The 20,736-nt window shown below is 43.6% G+C and overlaps 1 protein-coding gene and 1 pseudogene across 1 annotated transcript; one reads left to right on the forward strand and one right to left on the reverse strand.

The window, feature by feature from the left end:
• Positions 1 to 892: 892 nt before the first annotated feature.
• On the forward strand, positions 893 to 13,956 carry LOC113923676 (interferon-induced protein with tetratricopeptide repeats 2-like). Its single transcript, XM_027596700.2, has 2 exons — positions 893 to 2,376; positions 8,619 to 13,956. Exons 1-2 carry the CDS (start codon positions 2,372 to 2,374, stop codon positions 10,123 to 10,125), a joined length of 1,512 nt encoding a protein of 503 aa, XP_027452501.1. The 5' UTR covers positions 893 to 2,371; the 3' UTR covers positions 10,126 to 13,956.
• On the reverse strand, positions 3,759 to 6,500 carry LOC113923679 (annotated as a pseudogene).
• Positions 13,957 to 20,736: the final 6,780 nt, after the last annotated feature.

Genomic DNA, 20,736 nt, shown 5'->3' on the forward strand with positions numbered 1-20,736 from the left:
TATTTAAAAATGTGATATATATCCATTTTTTCTTTCTCATTCATCCATCGATGGACGCTTAGGTTGCTTCCATGTCTAGGCTGTTGTAAATAATGCTTTGGTGAACAATGGGTGTAGATCTCTTTTCAAAATAGTGGCTTCCTTTCCTTCAGATATATACCTAGAAGTGGAATTGCTGGATCACATGGTAGTTTTATTTTTAACTTTTTAAAGGAAACTCCATATTGTTTTCCATAATGGTTTAAATTCTTTAAAGGCAGCTACTGAGTCCAATGAGAATATCTGCTGCCTGCTGACATCTGGCTCATACATAAATGGAGACAGTCGAGTGTGGAAAAGCAAGAGGCTACGTACAGAGAGAATTAAGAAAGGAGTGAACTCCTACAAGGAAACAGTTGGTACATCTGCAATATAGCAGCTTCCAGCCACATGAAGTAAACTCTGAAGACAAGGCCATGTCCTACACACCAGGAGTACCAGCTGCCATGGGGCTCATTGATGAGGACTGAAGAAGGCATCCCATTGAGAAAAGCATGTTCTGATGGTAGCAACTTCCCCCTAAGCAAATCTGGACATGGCAGGCAGTAAATATAAAACATTCCCCCAGATCTTTACTAATCCATGAGGTGGCATAATCGGGTAAATGATGGGGCCTTTCATGAATATAGGGACTAGAAGAAGAGGAGTTTTGGGGAGAAAGATAAATTCCTTTTTAGACTTACTGAATTCGCTTATGATAGGGGTCAGCAACTTTTTTCTGCAGAGGGCCAGATAGATAATTCTAGCCTTTGCAGGCCACATATGGTCTCTGTCACATGTTTTTCTGTGTGTGTGTGTGTGTGTGTGTGTGTTTACAACTCTAAAATTGTAAAAAAAAATTTTTAAGGCATTCTTAACTTGAAGGCTATATAAAAATAGGCAGAGGAATGGATTTGGCCCTCAGGCTGTAGTTTGCTAGCTCCTAACTTATGATTATCCCAGATGAAGATGGCCAGTAACTTACTGAAAGAATTTCTTGAGTCTGAGCAAAAGATTCTCAGACAGACTGACAGAGAGGGAGACAGGTGATAGACAGATAGATAGATAATCATATAGATAGTCAGATAGATATTTATATAGATAGATGATAGATAATTAGATAGCAGAGCCACCCAGGCGCCCCCGATTTTTAATTTTTTGAGGAAGCTTCATACTGTTTTTCATAATGGCTATACCAGCTTACGTTCCTGCTAGCAGTATATAAATGAACCATGTAGTTCAGATCTTCAGACCAAGAGACTCTTTGGGCTCATAAGCCCCACAATTAAACAAGTGAGGTCTTTGAAGCAGACAGATCGGGACTTGCCTCCCTGGGCATGTTGCATAAGTAAGCTGAGTCTTCTCTTACTCACCTGCTAAAGGGCCATCTCTCACATGGGGGTCAAATGGAGTAAATCAGATGAGTCCTATAAAGCCCTGAGCAGAGCTTCACCATCAGTACTAGCTAGTGGTCCAACCGCGGCCATAGTTTCCTGAAGCCACACGGGTGCAGTGGTCACTTCGATTTCTAGCTCTCTGACTGCTACAAGTTGGGTCCTCCCTCCAGTAAATTTTCCTCCACCCTGAATGTCCTCACATATGCTTCCTCCCAAACATTTTGTCCCAGTGAGTTCCCAATCAGAAAGATCAAAGCTCTCCTTGGTCACATCTCCTTTCCCCACAATGGGAAACCAGCATAGCTGAAAGTCAGTTGCACTTGCCAGGATATTTTTCCATTCAGATGTGCAAGTACTGACAAAGGTACCCCTGGTCAGCAGCGCTGTGCTTCTCATCCTCAGGAATCTGCAGTCAGCAAGCTTGGCTGCCCCTTGCTCCAAAAGCCACTAGTTAAGATGGGAGTTTTGAATGGAAAGGAAGATGAGCTTTATTCTGTTGGTGGGCCACCTGGGGAGAAGGTGGTAGGTAGACCCTTGTCCAAAGGCCAACTCCAAGGTTTCTGCGTGGCCCAGAGACTTTTTTAAAGGGGTTTAGGGCAGTGAATTCGTTAAGGGAGTGCAGTGGTCTGTAATATTTCTTGATTCCGTGCAGACTCTATAGTGCCGGTTATGGATGTTACTGTGGTGCTCAGAAGTTGTGCAAGAGATCTGGTTCCTTGGTGCCCAGCAGGTGGTGCAGGAGAGTTTGGTGAGGTGCGGAAGTGCTCCGCTCCTTCTATCAAGAATGCATGATCCATGGATGTGGGAAGAAAGATTTAGTTAATCAATCACGTGGGCTTAAAGACCACTAGGTTGGCCAGGGGGCCGAGGCGGCTTCCAGCTCAGGGAGACTTCTGAGCAGCAAATCAGCCTTCCAGGACACTGCAGGACAGCTGGGCAGCCCTCAGCCTACGACCATGAGGTAAAAGGTTTTATCTTGCATTGGTCTCTTGAAATTGTGTCTAGAAAAATCTCAAGACAGATTTTTCTTAAGTGCTAGATTTCGGCGCCGGCTTAAATATTTAATGTACCTTAAATCTGGATCGTAATTGTTGCAGGCATTTTAAATGTTGCAGCACTTTTCAGATGCACACAGGCTCTCCCCAGTGGAAGCTTTTAGAAATCTAGCCAGGAAGCAGCCAGAGGCTGGAGCAAGGAAGAAAAGACACAGGAGGCATTGGGGGAAGGGGGAGGGGCAAGTTTATTTCATTCTGTTGCAGGCAAATTTTCATCAGTTAAGGATGCCAACCCCGCAGAAATATTCTTATAAGCTTTTGTTTTCCTGTTTTTCATATGAAAGGAAAAGTCAGGAGCTTGGGGTTATTTAATTATAATTTTTAAGGGAAGCATACTCTTTATAAGCTCAGCATTGGACGCCCTAATAAAGGATGGGCTGGATTTAACTAATTATTTTCCAAAGAACCGCAGTGGGGCATTAAACCAGAATTCACATCTCTGAGGTTGCCCAGAGCCTCCAGAGAAACTGGGCTCCATCAGTCCCAGTACCCACGCTTTCCTTTTCTGTTTTGTTTTTAATCTTCAGTGATCTCTTAAAAACAAACAAAAAAATCCAACTAGAATCATGAAGGACTTTTTTCAGTATAAAGATACAATGAGCACGCTAAAGAACTTGGGGAAAATGCCAGCTAGTCTAAGGGGAAAAATTCAATTGTCTCTTATATAACCCACCAGGAATAAACTATTTCAACATTTGAGAGAGATGTGTGTGTGTGTGTGTGTGTGTGTGTGTGTGTGTGTATACACTTTATTAAGTAGATTTGGGGGGAAATCTTTTCAAAGTTGAGGGTATAGATTCCAAACAGTTTCATCTTATCTTTTCACTTAACATTATATTGTGAGTGTTATCAGTAAAATTTTTCAACATCATGAGTATCAAGGTCTTCGATAATGCTGCAAAATACGGATGTATTATGATTTCTTCCTTCCTTCTTTCCCTTTTTTCTTTCTTCCCTCCCTCCTTCCCCCCTTCCATTCCTCCTTCTTTCTCTCCCGATTCCTTACTTTATAATCAAATTTATGCATTCACACCATTTAAATAGTCAACATGATCTACAGGGTTAGAAAAACAGCATCCCGCAACCCCCACCATACTTCCCCTTCTCCAGAGGCCATCGGTAATTCTTTTAGGGACGCTTGTGCTATTTATAGCCATATACTTCAATAACATGATTATATTGGTAGTTCTTGATTTTTCAATTTTGGCCATTATCTATTTGTTTTCCACCATTGAAGCCCCTCCCCAACACACCCCCCCCATCCTCTCCTACATCGTCCCCTCCCAATATCTCTTTGTGACTTTGGTTGGATCGATATTCGGTATTTGGATTATTACAACGACACAAACCCTACTCACAGCTGAGTCCTGTCTGGTTCCCCCACGACCTTTCTTTTCCCATATTTCGTTTCATTTTTTCTGAAGTTAAAGGAAACAAACAAACAAAAGTGGTTTTGTTTTTTGTTTCTTTTTTTTTAGGTTTCTAAGTACTTATCACCACCTCAGCCCCGAGCTCTATTCTAGTTGAACAAAACTCCTTTCCATATTTTCAAATCTGAGGCGAGCTGCCCTCGTCATATTTTGGAGGCAATCCCTCACAGGACCTGTGACCTACTCCTGTCTACCCTGGCTGCACTCCAGGTCCGTGGAAAAGCATGGACTATTTCCTTCTCCCTCCCATCTTATGTAAGACCTTCTCTTGCGCTGAGCCCTGTGTTTCCCACATCCCATTTCTTTATTTACTACCTGGGTTTACTCCTAATTTTGAGGGGGGCATCTCCTCTCAGCTTCCTGAACAAGTGTCTGTAACGTAAATTTTTTGCTTACGTGTATGAAAGGGTCTCCGCGCTTTCCTCACATTTAAATGATTGTGTGGCGAAATTTAAAATTATCTTCCCACAGCTTTTGGGAGGCATTTCTCCATTGTCTTCTAGCTTTTCGAGTCATTGTCGAGATGTTCAACAACATTTGGATTCTTGTTGTGTTATATACACCCTTTTCCCCCTGGAACTGTAGAATTCTGTCACCAGTGTTCTAAAAGCTTACCATCAAGTACTTGGTAAAGGGTTAGTTTTTTATTATTATTATTTAATAAGGTCTTATTTTTCAAAATGTGCCTTTGGTGGGATGTGTTCCGAGCATCTTCACCAGTACCTGGGACACCCCCACCCTCGGTGTTTCTGGTGTAAATGACTTCAGCTCTGTGCTCTGAGACCAGTTTAATAAAGAAGCTCCTGGAGGGCTGCCCTGGCCAGGAAGTCCTGAGTCTCTCAGAAACAACCACTGGGGGTCTAAATTTATAGTTGGGAACTCTGCACAGATTTGTCATATGTCACTTTGTCAAATGACACTGGGTTATTGAGCTTGTTCTGAGCTTTCCCTTGGGCCAGTTGTTTCTGGCCTTGCCCCCAGATCTGTGCCCTGGATCTTTGTCTTTCTTAGCCAACTTCCTGGTATCTCTCTTCTTGTCCTTGGGCGGCATCGAAAAGCTCAAGGAGCTAATGCTCCCCCTGCAGCCTCGCTAAGATGTCCGACAAAAGGGGCTAAAGTTTATTTTTACCATGTGGAAACTTACAGCCTTCCATTCAGGGAAACTTTATTGCATTCTTCTAGAATGTTCTTTCTTCCTTTCATTTCCCTTGTTCCACCTAGAACTCAAATTATTCAGCCGTTGCTCCTCCAAGGCTGTCCCTCTAATTTTCCATGTTATGTATCGTATTTGTCCTCTTTTTATCTGGTGGTTGTACTATTGAAAAGATTTTTTTTTTTTTACCATTTTTCCTTTCAATCTTAATCTTCTGAGTTTTTCACTTAAATTAATTGTTTTAATTTCCAAGACTTCTTCCATGTTCTTTAAATGTTTGGGGCTTTTTTTTGTTTTTTAAAGCATTTGCTTTTATTCCACGGATGCAGCATCTTCTCTCGTATCTCAATTTATTGATGACCCTTTATTTGTTCCTATTCTTGTTGTTTTAAGTCTTCTGCTCCCTTCAGGACAATTTTACCATGTGCTTGTTTGGGCCACTGTCCTCCAGGTGAGAAGCCTTTCCTAAAATATCTGGGGATCCTCTGACGCCCGTTCATGATTGAGAGAGAAACACTAAAATACCAAAAGGAAGCCTGGAGCACCTGCAAGGGGCTTCCTTTCACGGTGACCTCACTGCCCCATTTGAGGAGGAACCCCTGATGTCTGTCTCCTGGACTTCCTTGACTTCCTCCGTAACAGGCTACTCATCCCTTGCCCAGAAGAAATAAGCCTGGCTGCCGCACTTTTAGAGCTGACTCGGGAAGATGTGATCTCAAAATTCTACATGCAAACATTTATTTAACTCTCTCATTTGCTGTATAGTACCCGAGGCATCCAGCTGTGCCTATAACCATAGTCCAGGACCGTCTCTTTTATCCTCTGTACAGAAGACACTACAACCTTCTGCTACATTAGGGCGTGGGCGTTGCGAGGACCAGAGGCAGAGTCTATGGGATCAGTGTTCCTGTTGAAACAGAGCCGGACTAGACTCGGGTCCCCTCAATCCTAATCGGAACCCCAGCATTCCCGGACAGCTGAAACCATGCCCCCGAATAGCACACCTTGCAGGAACACAGGGGGCAGGAAGCTTAACAAAGGGGGGCTCCACCAGGAAGATTGGTAAAGACAGAACCAAACCAGTCTGCTCCGAGGTGGACCCCAGAGCTGACCCTTGACAAACTTTCTCCATCTTTATACTAAAAATCATGTCCATGGGCGGGGATTTAACATGCTAATGAGACATTTTGGTGTAGGTTCTGTCCACTGCACCTGCATGCCCAACTTCCTGTCTCCCTTCCCCACCTACATGCTTAGACATTACTCCTTTCCTGCCTCAGTCTCTTCTTAAAATCTTTCCCTGGCCTTTGTTCTGGGAGCCAGCACGGAGGGTCCTTTCCCTTGTGTTGCTTGCCTTGTGCTCGGGCATAAGCCCCAATATAAGACTTGCCCGGAGCTTCCTGTTTGGCGTCTGGTCGTTTTCAATTGCTGGAGAGCCCAGGGACCCCTCTTCACCCCTACACACACACACACACACACACACACACACACACACACACGCACTTCTGCAGCACTTTGTGCTGCTAACTCCTGAGCCTTTGGGGAATTCTGCAGTATCAATGGGTTGTTTCTTAGGTTCCCCCACTGGTGGCAGAGTTAGCTTTCCCATGTTCCCATGTTTGGAAAAACCAATCCCCACTTGTCTAGCTGTGTCAGGGTTTCCGAGATTCTGCCGTCCTTGTGTTCTCTTTCCTTTATGGTTAGAAGCCTTCATAGACCATGTCATCTTGGTAGGATTTGATCAAGGAGGGAGCTAAAACAGTCTCATGTGTTCAATGGATAGTCTCATGATACCTTTATTTATTTTCCACCATCACCTAGTTTAAAGTTTTAAGCAGTTGTAACTGATCCTGCGATGAACATCCCTTGTTCACAAACTTCTGCGGCAGTCAGGGTGCAGCCAGAGAAGCTGAGGCTGGAGATATACAAGAAGAGATATGATGCAAGGAATCAGCCTATGTGATGATGAGGGCTGCTGGTCAAGTCCAACTCCACAGGGCAAACCATCAAGGAAGGCAGACCAGGACTCCAGGGCATGGGTGTCAGTGGCTGTCCACTGGCAGAATTTCTTCATCAGGGAGCCTCAGCACTATCCTCGAGCCTTTCAACTGATTAAACCAGGCCCACCCAGGTAAAATAAAATAATCTTTCTTACTTAAAATTAAATGCTTGTGGACTTTAATCACGTCTACAGAATACTTCCACAGCAACATTTAGGTTCATGTTTGATCTAGTAACTGGGCACAATAGCCTAGCCAACATGACACATGCATAGGCCATCACAACCTTTGACTGAATATCTGGTTTTCTATACATTCTTAATATTCAGATTTTTAGTCAAGAGCTCCTTGTATGTTTTGCCACAATTCCCTGCAAGTTTTATGTCAAAGTATGTTCCGAACCATCATGTATAAGTAAAAATGCCCAGCTGTGATTCTTAAAAATCTTTTTTGTGTAACTGAAGCTTTAAAAGCCATTGAAATACCGTTAATTTAATTTGCATTTCTTTGATTAGTGACCATTTTTTTATATGTGTGTTTTTTTATGTGTGTTTCGAACTACCTGCTCATATTAGTATCTACTGAAATATGAATACTAAAAGTGCCTTTTAGATATTAAACGGAATACCTCTTGCATGCTTATAATCTGTTTTCTAGTTTGTCCTTTGATTTTTGTGAATAGCATTTGCATGTGGGCTCTTTGTGTGCTGTTTCTCCTCTGCTCTAGATGTCTCTGTAAGGAACCTGACTACTGTCTTTGTGACCATTGAGCAAATCAAAAGGGTGGTGGACCACAGCATCAGGTGGCACCCACCCGGGGAGAGAGTGGAGAGTATTTGAGTTGTTCTAGTTCGTGAATCTGCCCGAAGAGCCAGCTCAGCAAAGGCAGAGACAGTGACACAGGCGGGGCTACCCTTGTTGGCCCAATGTCAGATGGACCAAAAGCCTGCCCCGAGCCAACCTGAATAAATTAACACTCTGTGCACACTCCATCTCTTGGAAAGGACCCCTGAGGGATATCTATTCACACCCAGCCCCAAATGATCCCCCTCTCATCTCTTGGTGTCTTCAGCCCAGCATTTCCTCTTACTTATTCCCTGAATATTCTGGTGGATCAGAAGTGCAGGCTCACACCCTGGTTTCCATGCTTGAGAGAGGAAACAAAAAACCAACCTCACTAAATATTATTACTCAACTACCGCACCATTCTCTGATAATTTCTACAGAGAAATTTCCTTGCTTTGCAGTTGGAGGTCCAGGACTGCTGTGCCCATCCTTCTCTAAGACAGGTGGAATTGGGGTGTCCCTGGGTAATAAATTTCCTCCACTCCCCCTTCCTTCTGGGCCATCCCATCGACTTCCATCCATTTGGGGGGCTTTTACAAAATACCACAGACTGGTAGCTTATAATAAACAACAGAAATTCGTTTCTCACAATTCCGGATCAGAGTGCCAGCACTGTTTGGGCCTTTTCTCAGAAATGGTCAGGGGGCCATGCCCTAAACTTGTTGCTTTGTCCATCTGCTCACTCATATCCCCAAATGTCTGCTCTTCTTCCCCTACAGTGAAATCACCAAACATTCCCTGGAAAATATCTTACTGCAATTGAAATGCCATTTCACCTGGAACTTACATGATGAAGAAAGTTCCTTAGATGATCTGGAGAACAGAGTGCGTGACCAGGCACGGTTTCTAAACAAAGAATTCAAAGCAATCATGTACAATCTGTTTGCCTATGTTAAACACCTCCGAGGCCAGAACAAGGCGGCTCTGGAATATTTACAGCAAGCAGAAGAGTTCATCCTGCATGGACAGGCCCGCCAAGGCAAAATCCGAAGTCTGGTCACCTGGGGAAACTATGCCTGGGTCTATTATCACATGGGCAGGCTTCCAGAGGCACAGGCTTACGTTGACAAGGTAGGACATCTTTGCAAGAAGTTTGCAAGCTCCTACAGAATTGAATGCCCTGAGATTGACTGTGAAAAGGGATGGGCACTTTTAAAATGGGGAGAAAAGTATTATGAACGGGCTAAGGAGTGTTTTGAGAAGGCTTTGCAAAAGAAACCCACCAATCCAGAATTCTCCCTGGGACTGGCTATCACACTCTACCGTCTGGGTGACAAAGCACCAACAGAGAACACCATTTGCCTGCTAAGGCGGGCCATCCGACTGAATCCTGACAACCAGTATATTCACGTTCTCCTGGCTCTGACTCTCCAAAAGACCCAGAAACAAGCTGAAGGAGATAAGCTAGTCGAAGAGGCCTTGAAGAAAACGCCGTGCCCAACAGACGTCCTCTGCAGTGCAGCCAAATATTACCGAAATAAAGGTACTCTGGACACGGCTATCGAATTACTTAAAAAGGCTTTAGAATCGGTACCGAACAACGTCTATCAACATCTGCAGATCGGATGCTGCTACAGAGCAAAAATCCGGCAAATACAGAGGTCAAGGAGGTATACCACGAAGGAGAATGAAGAAGAGCTGCAGGAGATGACGAGACACGCGGTGGATCACTTTAAGAGAGTTGTCGAGTTGAATATTAACCTTCCCCGCGCCTGCTCAGACCTTGCCTGCCTCTATGCCATCATGGGCCAGTATGATAAGGCGGAGTATTACTTCCAGAAAGAATTCAGTAAGGATCTGCCTCCAGCGGAAAGACAAGTCCTCCACCTGCGCTATGGAAACTTCCAGCAGTACCAGCAGCAGCGTGATGACACCGCCATCAGCCACTACCTGCAGGGCTTGAACATCAATGGGACAGTGACCGAGAAGGAAAAGCTGATCGTCAACCTAAGAAAAATTGCCCACAAGCGACTCTCTGAAAACACCTTCGATGCTGTGGGTTGGCAACTCTCCAGGTTCATTCGCGAGCTGAATAGAAAGGGGCACCCGTGGGACAGTCCGCCCCCAGAGGCCGCCCTGCGGGCTGAGAAGGGCAGCGAGGAAATGACAGGGGGCGCGGGTGGGGCCCACCACCCAGAGGAGCGGAAGGCCCTAGAGAGAGCCTGTAACCAGTCTTCAGGGCTTCCGAGAGAGAAGAGACAGAGCGAGAATGAGACAGAGGGGTAGGAGGCCTGGCGAGGTGGTCACAAAGGCGAGGGAAACGGGGACACAGAGAGACAGAGAAGCTGCAACTTGCAGGAGCTGGGCCAGATGGCTGGGCTTTTCATTTTGCTGTCTCTTTTTCCGGGTTCCCCAAATTCTCTCAGCCAGACCTGAAAATGCAGAATCACTTTTCCTCTGTCCTATAGATATTTTGAGCAAAAGCTCTTTTGAGGGCAAGCACTTGCTTTGGGACCGTGGGACTCTGCTTTAGTCTCAGTTTGCACCCCCCAGCTCTCACCCAGCACCTTGCACTCGGCCTCGCGTACAGTAGGCACTCAACACCGCTGACAGAACAAGAGAAGACAACATCACTGAGGCCTGGTCCTCTTTCCTTGCTCCTTCTGCTCCCAAATGAATTCCGTACAAACCAAAAATTTAAATGTTTAAAAAATAGAAATCACAAAATTTCTACAGGAATTCTTGAGAGGATTTTTTAAATCACAGGTCTGGAAGTTGTGAGTATGAAACAAAACACGAAAGGGCAAAAGTATTAAGAAATTCAACCACATTAAAACACGCTTCCTAGAGGAGGGACCTCCGGAAAGTCGAAAGATCAATGACAGACTTAAAAATACGGTTTTAGTACATTACCGGGTAAAGGATTAACTTCCTTAATGATGAAACAGATCCTTTGGACAAATGGGCAAAGGTCAGGAAATTAAAATGGCTTAAACACGTGAAATGATTGTCAATGTTGCTCTTATTAAGAGCAAAGCAAACCAACACTATTAAGAGAGGTCATCTCAGGTCAACCAAAGAAACACCTTTCAAGAAAAGGGTACTAACAAGGATGTGGGGAAACAGCCTCCATCATGCAACGCCATTGAGATTATAAATCGTGTAGATGGACGGCATTTGTTGATGGCAATTCGGCATTCGTGAATCTTCACCCCAGCAATTCCACTCATTAATCTATCCTGTATTTGCATATGCATGCAAAGTCATGATTAAAGATACTCATGAAGCTTTGTTTATAATAACAAAGGACTGACAACAACTCAAAGGTCCATCACTAGGGGACTCATTAATTCAATTTTCATATTTCATACACAGAACAGCATGCAGCTATTGTAAAAACTAATAAGGTAGTTCTAAATGTAAAAATATAGAACACTATCTCTGAGATATATTAAAAAATAAAGAATAAAAATGCAGAAGAGTGTATACAGCGTGCTAACATTGTTCAAAGGAAGGGTAGAAGGAGGAAGAAAAGCATATCACATTATGCATAGACTATTTGGAAAAGGATGTATTTCCTCTAGGGTAGCCTCCAGAGAAGGAACGGGCTGTCTGGGAGTCTGTATGGGAGGAAGACATATATTTCAACTGCAGAGATTTTTAAATTTTGAATTTGATACCCAGAGCATATATCACATTGTCAAAAATAGTATGCAACAGAACAAATTCAAAACAAAAGATGGTCACGCCAGAATGCCAGGACCACCCCACTGGTGTCTATTCTGCAACTGGTTCCTGCTGGGTCCAAGCCACACTAATCAACGTCTGAAGATCCCTGTACCTAATCGACGAGTCTCTGGATTCCCGGTCTTCCTCCATGCCTTCATCTTTACTCCCACCACCCACCCACTCACCTCACCACTAACATGTACAACGTGTCCTCTGCTCCCTTCGCCGATCCATAATGGTGTCCATCGCAACTGATCCTTGAAACTGTAACCATGTCCTGGACCTTTGCTCTGACTGCTCTCCTCCAACTATCCCACTCTGCTCTTTCGCCATCCGTGTTCAGGAATTTACTTTTTGTGCAACAAACTTCTCTCAAGCTCCTCAAAGCTGTCAAGGAATGTGATGAATGAGAATGTACCAAGATGAAGGTCACAACTCTTTAAGTTCGTGCTGCAATATTGTGCTTCTGTCGACAGCACTCACCCTGTAGCTGTCTCATTTCCCCGAGAAAGAGGGAAGAGCTTCATCCACCCCGTGTGCTGCCAGGGTTGCAGGGCTTGCCCCCCTCTGTCATTAGATGGATGAAAGTTTAACCTTCCCTCAGATCACAAACTCCAAAGAGTTCACGGTGACGCTTCCCTTCCCTGACACCTAGGGGCAATCTTAACCGGTGTTGCCTGGCCTTGCATGTTATGGGGATCTCTGCCTGTAGCCCTTTAGTAACTGCAAGAGGAACCCAAAGGAACATACCAAGTCTGGTTGGAAACTCAAGTAGCCACGGTTTTGCTTCCAGAGAGCTGGTGAAGCAGCCGGTGAGAGAGGTGGAAAAGCTCCTGCTGCTAAGTTCAAAGAGAACCAGAAGTCGATATACATGCAGAGATGCATTTCCACACCTCTGCTGTCCCTCATACCTTTATGTGGCCTTTTTCATCTCTCTTTTATCTATGAATGCTTCCGTGATAATCAACTTTTAAAACTCTTTATTCTCAGAATCAGACACTGACAAATATTTGAGGCATACTTTGAAGGCACTGCTTCATTGAATAAATGCTCTCCATCGAGGGATACCATCAACAGAGGTTCTGTGTGCACACAGGAGTCTCTGGGGCCCAGAAAGTGAACACAGAACCCCAGCCCATGGCAGAGGACGTGGGAACACGAGAGTTAATGTCACAAAGAGCGTCCCAGGGGGTGGAGCCGGGGATATGGAGAATGTTGGCAAGGTTCTCATCAGAGAGCAGAATCTGGGTCTAAGAAAGAATCTTCCAAATGCCTATCCAGCAGACGTTCACCATTGCTACTGACTTGTGACCTCTGAGCTTCCTCCATGTTCCCTTTCTTCAACTGGGATGTTTCCTATGGTTCTTGTGCCAAACAGAACACACAGGAGTTACCTAATCTTATCTAGTCTTTTAGGTGTTTTTCTCACCAGGCCACAGGAAGCCACACCCTGTCCATTGAGGGGAACTGTGCATCACCAAGAGTTCCCTGAGCATAGCTGGGCACAATGGTTGCCTTGACTCTGGGTTGACACTCTTGGGAAAGGCCTGAGTATGTTCTGTGTTTAAGAAGAAGGGCACATTGTGGGTATTTAGGGTGTGAAGAGTCCTCTAGCAGATGTGAGTAGTATTGAACTAGCCACCAGCTCATCTAGGTAGATAAAGCTTATGTCAAACACTCTTTACAGAGGCAGAGAACAAAAAAGAGGGCCATTTTTCCCCATGAATCTCAAGAAAAACCTGTAGAGTTTTGTTTTATGGAATTAAAAGAATTTTTACTTACAGTCAAAATATAATGTGGTTCTCATACTTTATAGCGTGCATTAGGATTATTTGGAAAGTTTACTAACACAGAGATTCCTTCGCCCCACTCCTAGAATTTCTGATGCATTTTATTGAGGATGGAGCCTGAGAATTTTCATTTGTGACAGGTTCCCAGGTGAAACTGAAATTTCCTGGGATTGATGTGGCCACGCAATGAGGAAATGGCTTTCCGCATTCTGAGAACAGCAAACAAGGACTCTCCCTTAGGCTAGGCGGAGACAGGGACAGCCTCAGGCCTACATTTATGCGTCTGGGTCAAAGATACATAAAGAGTTGTAACAGCCTGACTAATCAGAACTCTCGCTGAGTAAGTTTTATTTTTCTCATCACAGACATATTACCAGAAGAGAGTTGGTTTTCTTTTCCAGTTTCTATTTTGCAATCCTACTGCATCTTCTAACACGAACCCAGCTGCCAGAGCCGCTGGTGCAACCCTCTAGTGAACGTGAACGCACTATATACACAGGCCCTGGCCATACGGATTTCTGAAGCGTAACACAGTAGCTCCAGGCATTTCAAAACACAGCTACCACATGCTTTCCCTATGCTTCTCCCCACCTGGTACCTTTATAATAAGATTTAAACATTTCTGGGGGGCGGAGCAAGATGGCGGAGGAGTAGGAGACCTAGATTTTGTCTGGTCTCAGGAATTCAGCTGAATAGGGATCAAACCATTCTGAACACCTACGAACTCAACAGGAGATCGAACAGGAGAGTAGCAACAACTCTCTGAACAGAGAAGCGACCACTTACTGGAAGGTAGGACGTGCGGAGAAGTGAATCCGAGGCGATCTTCGGGAGGATAGACGGCGGGGGAGGGGGCCTCCGTCGGCCGCTTCTGGCAAGTGCTAGAGCCGCGGAGCACAAAATCGGACCTTCTAGAAGTCGGCTCCGCGGAGGGACGTCGCTGCAGTGGCTAAGCGGGGGGTGGAATCCTCCCGGGACAGTGTGGTCTCGGGACCCCTGGGGTCACAGAGAGACCGCGGGTGCCTGAGTGCGGCAGAGCTCCCAGGGATCGGAGTGGGGAAGCCGGCTGCAGAGACGGAGCCGAGGCGCGGGCTCTCAGCTCGGGGTGGCCATAAACTGTGATCGGCGACAGTCGGGCCACTGCTCCTGCAGCAGGGACCCAACAAGCGGCAGAGCCGGGGAGACTCCCCTTCCTCCCCCGGGAGGAGCAGCGCGGGAGCGCACCGCAGGGATCTGCTGGGTTTGGAGACTCCACACGGGGTCGGGTGCCAGAGATAGAAACGCTCGGTCACAGGCCGGGTGAGCACGGAGTGCGGCCGAAGACCGGGGACGCGGGAGTGACTGCTTTTCTCTGGGGGCGCACTGAGGAGCGAGGCCCTGAGTTCTCAGCTCCTCCGAGTGGAGATTGGGAGGCCACCATTTCTGCCCTGGTCCTCCAAAGCTGTACCGAGAGCTTGCAGGGAACAAAAGCTCCTGAGAGCAAACCGGAGCAGCTTCCTTAGCCCGGACCGCCTCCAGCAAAGACATTTGGAAACCACAGCAACAGGCCCCTCCCCCAGAAGATCAGCACAAACAGCCAGCAAGCCAAGACCAAGTTGATCGATCAAGGAGAATGGGAGAACTCCAGCGCTAGGGGAATACTGCACATAGATTCATGGCTTTTTTTTTTTTTTTTTTTTACCATGATTCATTATTTCATCAAAGTTAATTTTTGTTGACTTTTTTTTATTTTTCTTTTTCCCTTTTTCACCCAACATCTTACAAATACCTTTTTAAAAAAAAAAAAAATTTTTTTTTTTCATTTTTAGAGTCATATTTTATCCCTTCATAGTAGTTACCCTTGTTTTTGGCATATATATATAAGTTGTTCTCTCTTTAAAATTTTGAGGTACAGTTTCTTCTAACAGATCAAAATATACCCTAAATCACTAGTGTATGGCTTTGTCCTAGTCTCCTGCCTGATCACATTCTCTCCCTTTTTCCTTTTTTTTTTTCCTTAAATCTTCTTTCTTTTTTCAAACAACTTATCTTACCAAGTCCTTTTATAAAATCTTTTATAATTTTCATCTTTACAGTCATCTTCCATCCCTTCATTGTATCAACCCTTATTTTGTACATATATGTCTTTCTTCCTTTAAAATTTTAGGAGGCACTTTTTTCTAACAGACCAAAATACGCCCAAAATCTAGTGTGTGGCACTGATCTATGCACTAGCCTGATCATATTTGATCATATTCTGCCTTTTTTGAATTGTTTTGTTTTTGTTTTTATCTTTTTTTTCTTTTTTTTTTCTTTTTCTCTTTCTTTTTTCTTTCTTTCCCTTTCTTTTCCCCTGGTTTCAGGTCTTTTCTGATTTGTATACAGTATATTTGCTGGGGACGTTGTAAACCTGTTAGCCTTTTGTTCTCTCATTCATCTATTCTCCTCTGGACAAAATGACAAGACGAAAAAAATCACCTCAGCAAAAAGAACAAGAGGTAGTACCGTCAGCCAGGGACCTACTCAATACGGATATTAGTACAATGTCGGACCTAGAGTTCAGAATCATGACTTTAAAGATACTAGCTGGGCTTGAAAAAAGCGTGGAAGTTATTAGAGAAACCCTTTCTGGAGAAATAAAAGAACTAAAATCTAACCAAATCGAAATCAAAAAGGCTATTGATGAGGTGCAATCAAAAATGGGGGCACTAAATGCTAGGATAAATGAGGCAGAAGAGAGAATCAGCGATATAGAAGACCAAATGATGGAAAATAAAGAGGCTGAGAAAAAGAGAGAGAAACAACTACAGGATCACGAGGGCAGAATTCGAGAGATAAGTGATACGATAAGACGAAACAACATTAGAATAATTGGGATCCCGAAAGAAGAAGAGAGAGAGAGAGGGGCAGAAGGTATATTGGAGCAAATTATAGCAGAGAACTTCCCTAATGTGAGGAAGGAAACAGGCATTAAAATCCAGGAGGCACAGAGAACCCCTCTCAAAATCAATAAAAATAGGTCAACACCCCGACATCTAATAGTAAAACTTACGAGTCTCAGAGACAAAGAGAAAATCCTGAAAGCAGCTCGGGAGAAGAGATATGTAACCTACAATGGTAGAAACATTAGATTGGCAACAGACCTATCCACAGAGACCTGGCAGGCCAGAAAGGACTGGCAGGATATCTTCAGAGCACTAAACGAGAAAAATATGCAGCCAAGAATACTATATCCAGCTAGGCTATCATTGAAAATAGAAGGAGAGATAAAAAGCTTCCAGAACAAACAAAAACTAAAGGAATTTGCAAACACGAAACCAGCCCTCCAAGAAATATTGAGAGGGGTCCTCGAAGCAAAGAGAGAACCTAAAAGCAGCAAAGAGCAGAAACGAACACAGACAACAGACAGTTAACAGTCACCTTACAGGTAATACAATGGCATTAAATTCATACCTTTCAATAGTTACCCTGAATGTAAATGGGCTAAATGCCCCAATCAAAAGACACAGGCTATCAGATTGGATTAAAAAACAAGACCCATCAATATGCTGTCTGCAAGAGACTCATTTTACACCCAAAGACACCCCCAGATTGAAAGTGAGGGGGTGGAAAACCATTTACCATGTTAATGGACACCAAAAGAAAGCTGGGGTGGCAATCCTTATATCAGACAAACTAGATTTTAAAACAAAGACTGTAATAAGAGATGAGGAAGGACACTATATCCTACTTAAAGGGTCTATCCAACAAGAAGATCTAACAATTGCAAATATCTAGGCCCCGAACAGGGGAGCAGCCAATTATGTAAGGCAATTAATAACAAAAGCAAAGAAACACATTGACAACAATACAATAATAGTGGGGGACTTTAACACCCCCCTGACTGAAATGGACAGATCATCTAAGCAAAAAATCAACAAGGAAATAAAGACTTTAAATGACACACTGGACCAAATGGACTTCACAGACATATTCAGAACATTCCATCCCAAAGCAACGGAATACACATTCTTCTCTAGTGCCCATGGAACATTCTCCAGAATTGATCACATTCTAGGTCACAAATCAGGTCTCAATCGGTACCAAAAGATTGGGATCATTCCCTGCATATTTTCAGACCACAATGCTTTGAAACTAGAACTCAACCACAGGAGGAAAGTCGGAAAGAATTCAAATACATGGAGGCTAAAGAGCATCCTACTAAAGAATGAATGGGTCAACCAAGAAATTAAAGAAGAATTAAAAAAATTCATGGAAACCAATGAAAATGAAAACACAACTGTTCAAAATCTTTGGGATACAGCAAAGGCAGTCCTGAGAGGAAAGTATATAGCAATACAAGCCTTTCTCAAGAAACAAGAAAGGTCTCAAATACACAACCTAACCCTACACCTAAAGGAGCTGGAGAAAGAACAGCAAATAAAGCCTAAACCCAGCAGGAGAAGAGAAATCATAAAGATCAGAGCAGAAATCAATGAACTAGAAACCAAAAGAACAGTAGAACAGATCAACGAAACTAGGAGCTGGTTCTTTGAAAGAATTAACAAGATGGATAAACCCCTGGCCAGACTGATCAAAAAGAAAAGAGAAATGACCCAAATCAACAAAATCATGAATGAAAGAGGAGAGATCACAAGCAACACCAAAGAAATACAAACAATTATAAGAACATATTATGAGCAACTCTATGCCAGCAAATTAGATAACCTGGAAGAAATGGGTGCATTCCTAGAGATGTATCAACTACCAAAATTGAACCAGGAAGAAATAGAAAACCTGAACAGACCTATAACCACTAAGGAAATTGAAGCAGTCATCAAAAATCTCCCAAGAAACAAAAGCCCAGGGCCAGATGGCTTCCCAGGGGAATTCTATCAGACATTTCAAGAAGAATTAATACCTATTCTCCTGAAACTGTTCCAAAAAGTAGAAATGGAAGGGAAACTTCCAAACTCATTTTATGAGGCCAGCATTACCTTGATCCCAAAACCAGACAAAGACCCCATCAAAAAAGAGAATTACAGACCAATATCCTTGATGAACATGGATGCAAAAATTCTCACCAAAATACTAGCCAATAGGATCCAACAGTACATTAAAAGGATTATTCACCACGACCAAGTGGGATTTATTCCTGGGCTGCAAGGCTGGTTCAACATCCGCAAATCAATCAACGTGATACAATACATTAACAAAAGAAAGAACAAGAATCATATGATCCTCTCAATAGATGCAGAAAAAGCATTTGACAAAGTACAACATCCTTTCTTGATCAAAACTCTTCAGAGTATAGGGATGGAGGGTACATACCTCAATATCATAAAAGCCATCTATGAAAAACCTACAGCGAATATCATTCTCAATGGGGAAAGGCTGAGAGCTTTTCCCCTAAGGTCAGGAACGCGGCAGGGATGTCCACTCTCACCACTGCTATTCAACATAGTATTAGAAGTCCTAGCCACAGCAATCAGACAACAAAAAGAAATCAAAGGCATCCAAATTGGCAAGGAGGAAGTCAAACTCTCACTCTTTGCAGATGATATGATACTGTATGTGGAAAACCCAAAAGACTCCACCCCAAAACTGCTAGAACTCATACAGGAATTCAGTAAAGTAGCAGGATATAAAATCAATGCACAGAAATCAGGGGCATTCCTATACACCAACAACAAGACAGAAGAGAGACAAATCAAGGAGTCGATCCCATTTACAATTGCACCCAAAACCATTAGATACCTAGGAATAAATCTAACCAAAGAGGCAAAGGATCTGTACTCAGAAAACTATAAAATACTCAGGAAAGAAATTGAAGAAGACACAAAGAAATGGAAAAACGTTCCATGCTCATGGATTGGGAGAATCCACATTGTGAAGATGTCAATGCTACCTAGAGCAATCTACACATTCAATGCAATCCCCATCAAAATACCATCCACTTTTTTCAAAGAAATGGAACACAGAATCCTAAAATTTGTATGGAACCAGAAGAGACCCAGAATAGCCAGAGGAATACTGAAAAAGAAAAGCAAAGCTGGCGGCATCACAATTCCGGACTTCCAGCTCTATTACAAAGCTGTGATCATCAAGACAGTATGGTACTGGCACAAAAACAGACACATCGATCAATGGAACAGAGTCGAGAGCCCAGAAATGGACCCTCAACTCTATGGTCAACTTATTTTTGACAAAGCAGGAGAGAATGTCCAATGGCAAAAAGACAGTCTCTTCAACAAATGGTGTTGGGAAAATTGGACAGCCACATGCAGAAGAATGAAACTGGACCATTTCCTTACACCACACACAAAAATAGACTCCAAATGGTTGAAAGACCTAAACGTGAGACAGGAGTCCATCCAAATCCTAAAGGAGAACACAGGTAGCAACCTTTTCGACCTTAGCCGCAGCAACTTCTTCCTAGAAACATCGCCAAAGGCACGGGAAGCCAGGGCAAAAATGAACTATTGGGATTTCATCAAGATAAAAAGCTTCTGCACAGCAAAAGAAACAGTCCACAAAACCAAAAGACAACCGACAGAATGGGAGAAAATATTTGCAAATGACATATCAGATAAAGGGCTAGTATCCAAAATCTATAAAGAACTTATCAAACTCAACACCCAAAGAACAAAGAATCCAATCAAGAAATGGGCAGAAGACATGAACAGACATTTCTCCAAAGAAGACATCCAAATGGCCAACAGGCACATGAAAAAGTGCTCCACATCGCTCGGCATCAGGGAAATCCAAATCAAAACCTCAATGAGATACCACCTCACACCCGTCAGAATGGCTAAAATTAACAAGTCAGGGAACGACAGATGTTGGCGGGATGTGGAGAAAGGGGAACCCTCCTACACTGTTGGTGGGAATGCAAGCTGGTGCAACCACTCTGGAAAACAGTATGGAGGTTCTTCAAACAGTTGAAATTAGAGCTACCGTTCGATCCAGCAATTGCACTACTGGGTATTTACCACAAAGATACAAATGTAGGGACCCGAAGGGGTACGTGCACCCCAATGTTTATAGCAGCAATGTCCACCATAGCCAAACTGTGGAAAGAGCCAAGATGCCCATCGACAGATGAATGGATAAAGAAGATGTGGTATATATACACAATGGAATATTATGCAGCCATCAAAAGGAATGAGATCTTGCCATTTGCAACGACGTGGATGGAACTGGAGGGTGTTATGCTGAGTGAAATAAGTCAATCAGAGAAAGACATGTATCACATGACCTCACTGATATGAGGAATTCTTAATCTCAGGAAAGAAACTGAGTGTTACTGGAGTGTTTGGGGGTGGGAGGGATGGGGTGGCTGGGTGATAGACATTGGGGAGGGTATGTGCTACGGTGAGCGCTGTGAATTGTGCAAGACTGTTAAATCACAGATCTGTAC

Source organism: Zalophus californianus, chromosome 15 (genome assembly GCF_009762305.2).
Source record: "Zalophus californianus isolate mZalCal1 chromosome 15, mZalCal1.pri.v2, whole genome shotgun sequence".
Classification (NCBI taxonomy): domain Eukaryota; kingdom Metazoa; phylum Chordata; class Mammalia; order Carnivora; family Otariidae; genus Zalophus; species Zalophus californianus.